The sequence below is a fragment of the Citrus sinensis genome, chromosome 7 (assembly GCF_022201045.2).
Source record: "Citrus sinensis cultivar Valencia sweet orange chromosome 7, DVS_A1.0, whole genome shotgun sequence".
Taxonomy (NCBI): Eukaryota; Viridiplantae; Streptophyta; class Magnoliopsida; order Sapindales; family Rutaceae; genus Citrus; species Citrus sinensis.
The window spans coordinates 10,144,590-10,155,306 of record NC_068562.1 but is presented as its reverse complement, the minus strand read 5'-3'; the positions used below and the strand labels follow the sequence as shown (position 1 = coordinate 10,155,306).

Here is a 10,717-nt window from a genome sequence, read left to right as displayed (position 1 = left end):
GATACAGAAGGTTGAGTACGAAGGGTTGCCAATCATATGTTATCAATGTGGAAAGTATGGACATAATAGTATCATTTGTCAAAGCAACCAAAGTATGAATGAGGCCAATAATGGTAATTCTGAGAGCATTATACCAACTAATGCGGCAGGGGAAAAAGATGGTGCTGTAGACATGAATACCGAAAAAAGTGAAAAGTTTGGACCATGGATGATTGTGGCACGGAAAAGGAAGCCCAAGTTCGTAGTGGAAAAGGAGAACACTACTGCTGTAGAGAGGAATCAGCGAAGTAATATTCCTGTTACATCTTGGTTTGATGCCTTATCCGAGGATTTGTATACAAATAATACGGTGGAGGTTGCTGTAACTATCCCAACCTTGAACCCTCACAACGACAACCTAAATCCGTTACCGATCACTTCCACACTCGGAAGAACCTGCCTTTGAAAACTCCTAGCATTCTTAAACCTCATAACCAACTCTCCAAAGGAAAGCAAGTGACCAAATCACAACACCCAGTATTGAAACAGCAGACTATCACAGCTTCCACCTCCCTGCATGCAAACCTACGACCCAATAATACAAGAATCCTACCCTCCATTTCAAATGTTTCCATCCCGAACCCTTCAAGCATTTTACCTAGCTTCCCCCGAGAACCTACCTCTACTATTACTTTAACAACCTTATATCCTCAAAATCATACTGCTATAACTTTTTCTAGAAAAACCCATGAAACTGTAGGCAACCCACCAGGTTTCCCATGTAAACAAACTTCAGTTAACTCTGATCAGCAACCTCACTCAACAAAAACAAAAGAGCCTTCTGAGGGCAAGGATGAAGGAGATATAAAATCAATGGAGGATTATGCTGGTGATCCTCAGTTTGCATTCGGTAATAATGCGGATGCCACCATGTCTGATGATGACAACTCCTTTGTCAATGAAACCCCGGAAATGTGTGGCGAAGCAGAGCTGGAGCTTTGCACGTAAATCTCTCACGCTCACCCTTCTGATTATATACGCTTCATGACGATATCAATATTATTCTGGAATGTACAAGGGGCGGGGTCCCCATCCTTTCGAAGAGTTTTTGCTACATTAGTTAAAAGCTATAACCCTACAATTGTCGTAATCCTCGAGCCAAGAATCAGCGGTAAGAAAGTAGATGACTTCATAAAAAAAAGTGGCTTTGACCGCTCTCATCGTGTGGAGGCTACTGGTTTTTCGGAGGGTATTTGGTTATTGTGGAGAAATTTTTTCGACAGCGAGATCGCTTTCAATCATTCTCAGTTTATTCACTTAAAAATCAGTGTCCAAAATGTCATCCAATCTTGGGTCACTGCAGTCTATGCGAGCCCAAAATTAGCTGGACGTCGTGCTCTTTGGTATCATTTGAATAGCATTGCGGAGTCGATGCATGATCCTTGGATTATGGGGGGTGATTTCAATTCAATCTTATATGCTGCGGAAAAACGTGGGGGTTCGGCGTTGAGCACTGGTATTTGTCCTAACTTTAATTCATGGTTTCATGCTAATAACATTGTTGACTTGCAGTTCAGTGGCCCTAGATACACATGGACTCGCGGGAATCTTTCGAAAAGACTGGACCGTGCTATGAGCAACCAGGAGTGGATTCTAAAATTTGATAACTATTCGGTTACTCATTTACCACGAGTTGAATCTGACCACAGGCCGATTTTGGTCCGTTTTGAGCGACAGTTTGGATGTATGGGAAGTGCTAAACCCTTTCGCTTTTTAGCTACTTGGATGACTGATAACCGTTTTGGGGACTTTATACGGGATAGTTGGCATAAAAATCTTCCTTACTCGCAAGCAGCTTCTAATTTTACCAGTAAGGTGGTTAATTGGAATAGAGAAATTTTTGGCAACATATTTAAACGAAAAAAGCAGTTGCTAGCTCGTATTGGCGGGTTTCAAAAGGCCTTAGAGAATAAACCCATTCGCAGTTTGTATCACCTTGAGGCAAAGATAAAACAGAAGTTAGAAGAAATTCTATCTCAAGAGGAATTATTGTGGTATCAGAAATCCCGCAGAGATTGGATCAGATATGGGAATCGGAATACCTCTTTTTTTCATCAGAAAACTATTACAAGGAGGGCTAGAGATCGAATCAATGTTATTAAGGATGATAGAGATATTTGGCTTTATGACACCAATGACATTAAGTCCCATGCTGTGTCTGTCTTCTCCACTCTATACTAGTCCGATCAAGACCTTCATCGCCCGTATACTGTGCAAGGGTTTTTTCCTAGAATTGATCACAATAGACTGTCAATTCTTGCTAGCTCGATTGACAACAAGGAAATTCGTCAGGCGCTCTTTCAGATGAGACCATTCAAGGCGCCTGGAATTGATGGCTTCCCTGCTGGATTTTATCAAACCCAGTGCCATATAGTTGGAGATTCTTTTTGTTTTGGCATAAAGGATATTTTCAAATCCCACAGTGTTCCTAGTGAAGTTAATAAAACCCTTCTTGTACTCATCCCAAAGTCCGAGCATTCCACTTCTTTTAAGATGTATCGCCCTATCAGCCTTTGCACCGTTTTCTACAAAACAGTGACTAAGATTATCGTCAACAGATTGCAAGTTATACTCCCTGATCTAATTGGCCCCCATCAGATAAGTTTTGTCCCTGGCCGACACATCACTGAAAACATTATCATTGCTCAGGAAGTGGTCCATTCCATGCGACGAAAAATGGGCAAAAAAGGTTTCATGGCTATCAAGGTTGACTTGGAAAAAGCTTATGATAAATTGAGCTGGAATTTTATTTCTGAAACCTTAACGGAGCTAGCCCTGCCTTTGGATCTTATTCGTTTAATAATGGAGTGCATTACTTCTACTAGTATGAATATCTTATGGCATGGTGAATTAACAGATGACTTCTCTCCCAGTAGAGGTGTAAGACAAGGTGATCCTTTGTCTCCCTATATTTTTGTTCTTTGTATTGAAAGATTGAGTCATGGGATTTATCACTCAATTCATCAAGATCGTTGGAAGCATATCCGCTTATCTCGGCTGGGTACTCCCTTAAGCCATTTTTTTTTCGCAGATGATCTTCTCCTCTTTGCCGAAGCTACTAGTGGGCAAGCGCAGTGCATCAATTCAGTCTTAGGAGATTTTTGCTTGAGCTCGGGCGCAAAGGTTAATCAATCTAAGACACATGTTTACTTTTCTAAAAATGTCCCAAATGCTGTTGCCATGAGAATAGGGTGAGATTTGGGGTATACAGTCACGAAGGACTTGGGTAAGTATTTGGGCATGCCTTTGCTGCACAGTCGTGTCTCGCAGCAAACATATCAAGGGATTTTAGACAAAATGGACCAAAAGCTTTTGGGTTGGGCAGCCTCTCAGCTTTCTCTTGCAGGGCGTATCACTCTTACCCAATCTGTCCTTCAAGCAGTCCCTATTTATGTTATGCAGACTACAAATTTACCGGGTAGTATTAAGACTAAACTTGATCAAATTTTTAGACGTTTCTTGTGGAGTGGAAATGATGATCTACGAAAAATGAGCTTAATTAGTTGGCACAACATTTGCCAACCAAAAATGGCAGGTGGTCTCGGGTTTAAAAGGTTGGATATCATGAATGAAGCGCTGCTATTGAAGGTTGCTTGGCATTTAATCATTGAGCCTAACAAACTGTGTGTCCAAGTGCAATCCACAAAATATAGAGTTCCTCCATCGGAAATTTCTCATGCTCTACCTACTCGGTACGGCTCTCATTTGTGGAAATCTGTGGGTCGAGTTTGGGATTATGCTAAGCGCAGACTACGCTGGAATGTTGGTAATGGGTTGAAAGTTAAATTCTGGTAGGACTATTGGGCAACAACACCTCATAATCTTGCGGATTTAGCCTTACAACCGATACCTCCTGAACTTTGTGAACTGTTTGTTGCTGACTTTGTTTCTACAGATGATTCCTGGAATTGGCCAAAGTTTAGTCACATCTTACCCCATCATGTAGTGATGACATTTGCTTCAATCCACCCCCCGTCAGCTTGCAATGGTGTTGATCAAGTTTACTGGGCAGCTTCACCACAAGGAAACTTTACGGTTAAATCAGCATATGAATTGTTGGATCACTCTCGTGTGCAGGAAAGGGACACTTACTGGAGGATAGCTTGGTCATGGAAGGGCCCGCAAAGTATCAAGATTTTTATTTGGCTGGTGCTGCACAATAGATTAAAGACTCGGGCAGGACTAGCATCACGACGTTTGAACATTGATCCATCTTGTGAAAGGTGTGGTGCTGGTTTAGAGAATACAATTCATGTGCTCTGTGACTGCCCCTATTCGAGAGCGGTTTGGCTACGGCTTATTCGAGGTAACAGTCAGCAACATTTCTTCGAGTCCAGCCTTGCAGACTAGATTTCCGAGAACTTGCAATTCCAGAGCACCTCCCTAGGTAATAAATTTGGCGAGTCATCTTTGGCGTTGCTATTTGGCGGCTTTGGTTTTGGCGAAACCGGTTTATTTTCACCAAAGATCATTGGGAGAGCAGTACTATAGCAATGGATATAAAAGTCAGGGCAGCTCAAATTCAAAGATGCAATTCTTTCCTCATTGCCACTGACAGGATCCGTATCGAAAAATGGATTCGCTGGGTTGGCAAATCGGATATTGTGCTAACTTAGGCGTTTGCTCAGTAACATCTGCTGAGTTGTGGGGTTTATTTCATGGGTTGTCCATAGCTTGGCTATATGGCTATCGTAGGGTAATAGTGGAAGTAGACAGCAAGTGCATCTTGCAGTTAATCTCTAATTCAAGCCCCACCATCAATGAGCATCTTTCTCTAATCAAAGCCATCCAAGAGCTTACCAGACGAGATTGGTTGATTCAAATGAACCATATTTATCGGGAAGCAAATACAGCAACAGATTTTCTTGCTACCTATAGTTTATCTTTTCCTTTGGGTCTACATTATCTTCAGTCTCTTCCTTTAAATATGCTTAGCATATTAAACAATGATGTTTCTGGGGTTGCACACTCCCGTTTAGTGTTGCCTTAGCTCTTTTCCGAGCCCTTTATTAATCAAAAAAAAAAAAAGCTGGCGCTTGCCCACAGCTATTATTTATTTAATTATTATTTTATTAATTCTTTATTCAATTACTTTCACCTTATCCTCTCAATTTTACTTCCTCCATTCTATACCTTATCTTTTCCTTCTCTATTGTAACCACTCAACAGGCTCTTATCATATAATTAACACAAATGAACTACTTAAATGTCTATTATAAATATAGTGGTGGTATAGTGGTATGAATTTTTATTTTGTTATATCCTAATTAATTCTACATTTTTTACTTTATTTTTCATTTTTATTTTGTTATATACTAATCAAAATGAAATTAAATTTCATATAGCAATAATAATTTTAAGAAAACCCTCTCATAACAAAAAATAAAATGTATAAACAAATTAAAAAAATTATTTTATAAAAAAATCTATATTTTCAGACAAACAACCAAATACATTTTTTATTATTTTTCACATTTTATATAAACAACCAAACTCATTTTTACTGTTTTCATTTTCATATGTTATTTTAAAAATAAACTATCAAACAAATTTTCATTTAAAAAAATCACATAAAAAATATCATTCTCTTTCTTTAAAATAAGAGTTAAAAACATTAGTTAAATAGCATTATCATACGCACCCTTAACAGTTTTGAATAACTTACATGGACGATATAGATATAAAGCACTGGCAGCAGGTTTATTATATGTAAGAACAAAAATCACAGGCCACGAATTTGGTAAAATCTCTCTGTATCTACTTGAACACTTTTCAGACCCAACACAACTGAAAAGTAAATAATAAAAAAGACGCATCACCCGCTATAAACACCAGTTGGGGTCACATAGCTTGTACGAACATTTCTTCCAACTTTCCGAACCCTTGATGATTCAGTCTTCATATGCAATCTTCAAGCACTCTTCAGATGCTATCTGAAAAATAATTTTGGAAATAAGTTGTTTAAACTCATAACATTGTATGGGAAACAAGTTGTTTCGAACAGTCATAAAGAGAAAAGTGAAAAAAAAAAGAAAAAAGAAAGCGAGAGAGAGAGAGAGAGAAAGAAAGCTACCCTTCCGTGTTATAGTAGATCTAAAATAATGGAGATATGCTTAACAAAGGATTAGTGATATACCATATTCTCAATTTAAAGATTCTGTTAACAATCATATGAAGTATAACAGATTAAACGATTTTGAAGGTGATATATGAGATGACAAAAAACTAAAACGTTTCCAATCTAACATTAATTTCAAGGTAACAAAATGAAAATGAGAGGTCAAAGAAATTGAACATACCCATACGATGAATTTAAAGTGCAAGAAATTTTGATGCAAAAACATTCTTGGTGTCTTCATCCTCCCACTCTAGCTGATCCCACCATTCTCTACTGCCACGGATTGCATTCAGACTATTCTTTGCACTTCCAGAGTTTAGCGGGAGTTTTCTTAAACCTGGGCAGTCGTATACAGATATAGTTTTGAGGGAAGGAAGCGGCACTGCTCTGCAGCATATGCTTGTTAGGCTTGGTAGATGCTGAAGATCAATGACCATGAGGTTTGAGAGAAAGTGATGACTTTCTTCAATTTCAGAAGTCCCAGGTGATTCATAAGTGCCAATTATTTCAGATAATACTTGACAGTCGCTAACATAAAGAAATTGAAGGTTTGGAGCGCATCTGATCCATTTCAAATCTGTCATAAAGTGACAGTCTTTGACAGATAGATGACGAAGGTTGCGGAAACAGTAGGTCCTTCCCTGATCTCCAAAATAAATATTTATACTCTCCAGAGAACAATCAACTATTTCAAGTGTTTCAAGATGATCCATCCTAAAGTCAAGTGAGGAGAACCAAGGACTCGCGACCGTTAGTCTTTTGACACAGCTTTGTAACTTGGGGGAGGACTGGAATCTACAGAATGCATGGGTATCCACAAAACACAAGGTGATACTTATGTCATGAATGTTTTCCAGGCTTTCCAACCCAGCCAAAACAGTTGTAGCACAGCAAAAATTATGATGCAACGCAACAAGTTCAGTTGAGAACCAGCTAAATACTTGTAATGACGAAAGACTGATATCACTGCTTGAGGTATAGTTTGAAGATACAACATACCATCTAATCGAAGAATTTTCAGGTTTTTCAAATATTTAATCCCAGCCGGAAGTTCTCTTATTTTTGTGTTTGAAAGGTTCAGATGGCATAAGTTAATCAATTTACCAATCGCCTCGGGCAACTCAACTAAGTCAAAATTATATGACAAGTCCAAAACTGCCAAGGCATGCATCGATCCAGCAAATCTACTTGGAAATTTTTCCAATACACTGAACCTGATAAGCAAGGTTCGCAGACGAGGACAAGACGTTGCTTCATGGAGAAAGTCAACACCGGAGCCCCAAACTGACATTCTTAAAGCCTCTTTCAAATCATCAGACTTGTTCTGTTGGTTAGGCTTTTCCCGTACCACAATCTTGCACTCCTTAGAAGCTAACCAGAAGGCCATCTCACGAATAACGTCATGCATCACAACAAAATCTTCAGAGTATTCCCCCTTTTCCAGTAGACATGCAAGTTCTAAACTTCCAATAATATATTCCCCTTCATTTCGAGGATCAGCCCTATTTAAAAATCCCTCGGCAACCCAGAGTTCGATAAGTTCATCTTTCCTAATATTATGTTCTTTTGGAAATAAAGAACAATAAAGGAAACAAGTTTTGAGGACATCATCACTTAAGCTATCATAGCTAAACCTCAGAATAGGCAGGACAAGATTTCCCATACCTGCAAATCTGAACGGATTACTCTGTAGTTCATCAATTGCGTGCTGCCATTCCCTAGGGCCCCTCCTACTAGACATGGCACGTGCTACAGTTATAAGAGCAAGCGGCAAACCCTGACATTCTTCAACAACAATTTGAGCAAGCCTTGGAATCTCTGGATGGGAATTGAATACGTCTTCACCCACTGTGAGCCGAAACAAATCCATAGATGCTTCTGGTGATAAACACTCCACTTTAAATCTTCTATGAGCTCCCATTTGACCGCATACTTCTTGCGACCGAGTTGTAAATACAATCTTGGACCCTTTCTGATTGTCATAGAGAGACACTCCTATTTTTGAGAGATCTAGTCGCTCCCATACGTCGTCTAAGAGCAACACAAACCTTTTGCTTCTTAAGCTTATCAAAATCTCAGTAGCTTTGTCCTCCTCGCCTTTGTTTTTCCACATTTGATCCGAAATGTTTAATTTTTTCCGGATGGCTTCTTGAATTTTCTCTAAATTTGCTTCTTTGGACACCGCCACCCATATCACCAAATCAAAATGATGATTTATATCTATAAACTTATTGAAAAGTTTCTTTAAGAGTGTGGTCTTCCCCACACCTCCTATTCCATACAACCCGATGATTCTGTATCTATAGTCTTCAATGTGTCCCCAAACTTCATCGACCATGGAGTCAAAACCCACAGTCTCCTCCATCACCATCCCATCTACCGTAGGTCGTGGCAGCTTGTAGGTGACTTGAAGATTTTCGAAAATTTCTCCTTTTTTAATTAATTCTTTTACATCACGGATCTTATTAATCACTTTCTTTCCAATCTTGTAACCAGAGTAACAGTTGTAGATACAACAACTTCCCAAACATTTCTTTTGAACCTCTTGCTCTCCTTTCCGCGAAATAACATCCACTTCCTTTATTTGCGATTCTACAGCATCCAGCCAGCCTTGTACTACTTTTTTGCGCTTACGCTGTTGCTGCTCTTCTTCCTCAACCCTTCTGTTGACATCTTCACTGAGATCCTCGAGTTCACGCCTTGCTTCACTCAAAGACTTGAGGTTCTTTTTGAGATGCCGGATGTAAGAGCTGTTAGTTGCGGTGCAGTCCCACAATCGAGTGAGAATGTCCAAGACTGGGCTAACACAATCCATGACTCCTTCAGAGATCACCAGAATAAAATTCCAGTCCAGAGAAATGGATAAGCTAACCTTGTCTTACGCAAGAATAACACTGGCACACAAGTTGTAAATTTTGAGGATGGGAGATGTTTTCAGATTTCTGTCGATGAAATTGCAAAATGGCCTCACAATAGAACTAAGGGTTAGGTAGCGTCGGATAAGGATCATAGGCTGTGAGAAGACACAAGTGCTACCATTGCTTTCCTCGTGTTATAAAAATTTATTTACTTTTTTCTTTTTTCAAAGAGTCTTTGTGGTTCATGTTTATTGGAAGCCATAAAGAAGACTTTCTCCGACAGTCAATTTTGGAATTAACCGGCAAAGCTCTAGCTTACTTGTTAAGGAAGCTCATTTGATACGGAAGAAGGAGGAGGAGAATTTTAAGCTAAAGAAAGGAAACATAATTGTGACGTCAGAAGCCAGTAAGCAGGATGACAGCTCAGCACAAGTCGTTAAAGTTTGTTACGAAGCAACTGTGTGCTGTGTGTTGAAGTTCAGCTTGTAATTAGTTAATAATTAGTTATCAATTAGTAATGTGTGTGTGGCGTTTTAGAGATGTATAAATAGAGATTGTATTTCTTGTAATTGATTAAGCTGAACAATAGAAATAATACAGATTTCCAGAAGCATCTTCTCTGAGCTATTTTCTCAGCAACCAAACAACATATCTGTTTTTCTTTCATTACTTGAGATCAATTTAGTACTGTGATTGGGCAGTCGTAACAATATAATGTTTATAAATTGATTTTATTTTAAATTTATATAATAAAAAATTTATAATATCTTTAATAAACACCTCCGAACCAAAACATTTTACACACAACATCAAACTAATAGTTTTAAAGGGTTAATACCAATTAACGCCACCCCAGTCTCTTAAATGCTAAATTCGTCCTTTGATAGCTTAGAATGAATATCAAATTCAACGGCAATTATAGCAACCGCCGCGCACCTACGCCGGCGAATGCCGTCGAGCGCGTCCTCTTACGCCGCCCGGATGGCCGCTTCCTAGTTCTTTAATCACCATTGAACACGTCTGAGCTCCCAAAACTTCGACCGACACAAGCCACTCTGCACCAGCGAGCGCGTACACTGTACGGCCGCTTCCAGCCGATGCATCGTAGGCGTATTTGAGCACATTAATTATCAAGCATCATCATATCATATCCACAAAATCAGTTGCTACCACCGCACGGCTCCATTTACATCTCCATACCTTATATTCTGGGGATAATTTTTGTCAATTGAAGAGTAATATTTTGTCGGTCAACGCCAGTCAACCATTGTAATTAGCGATTTTGTAAGCAGCTCACAATTTTCACAAAGGTCTAGGTGTAAATTGATGTTTCCTGAAACATGAGGGAGTAAAGTAAAATTAAATTAAATTTGAAGGGTGATGATAATTTTACTCCAATTATTAAAGGTATTGTGGTATGTGTTTTTTATAATGTAAGTGTATAGGTAGGATTTAATATTTTTATTTTTTTTATATTTTATTAATTACTAATCACTCATTAATATTTTAGACAATATGAGATTAGATTATAAGAGACACTTAATCTATTTCACTCCACCCCATTCTTTTTCGAATTTCAGTCTACAGCAAATTGGCATCTACAAATGGCGTAGATTTCATCCATAAAATCACTTGCATATGGCAATTAAAACCTGAAGAAAAGTAGAAGTTTATGGTTGGTAATTGATTTTTGCTAACATAT

At 38.7% G+C, this 10,717-nt stretch overlaps 2 protein-coding genes across 2 annotated transcripts; one reads left to right on the top strand and one right to left on the bottom strand.

Annotated features, from left to right (window-relative positions):
• Nucleotides 1–1,023: 1,023 nt before the first annotated feature.
• LOC127898769 (uncharacterized) lies at nt 1,024–2,220 on the top strand. The gene has a single exon (XM_052431259.1). It carries the CDS (start codon nt 1,024–1,026, stop codon nt 2,218–2,220), a length of 1,197 nt encoding a protein of 398 aa, XP_052287219.1.
• Nucleotides 2,221–5,716: 3,496 nt separating this feature from the next.
• Nucleotides 5,717–10,408, bottom strand: LOC102610934 (probable disease resistance protein At1g52660). Its single transcript, XM_052431638.1, has 2 exons — nt 6,339–10,408; nt 5,717–5,972 (listed from the first exon to the last, which is right to left on the bottom strand). The coding sequence occupies exon 1, from the start codon at nt 8,970–8,972 to the stop codon at nt 6,993–6,995; it is 1,980 nt and encodes a 659-aa protein (XP_052287598.1). The 5' UTR covers nt 8,973–10,408; the 3' UTR covers nt 5,717–5,972; nt 6,339–6,992.
• Nucleotides 10,409–10,717: the final 309 nt, after the last annotated feature.

Coding starts and splice junctions, on each gene's coding strand:
- LOC127898769 (XM_052431259.1), top strand. CDS start 1,024: ATGACGATATCAATATTATTCTGGAATGTACAAGGGGCGGGGTCCCCA.
- LOC102610934 (XM_052431638.1), bottom strand. CDS start 8,972: ATGGATTGTGTTAGCCCAGTCTTGGACATTCTCACTCGATTGTGGGAC.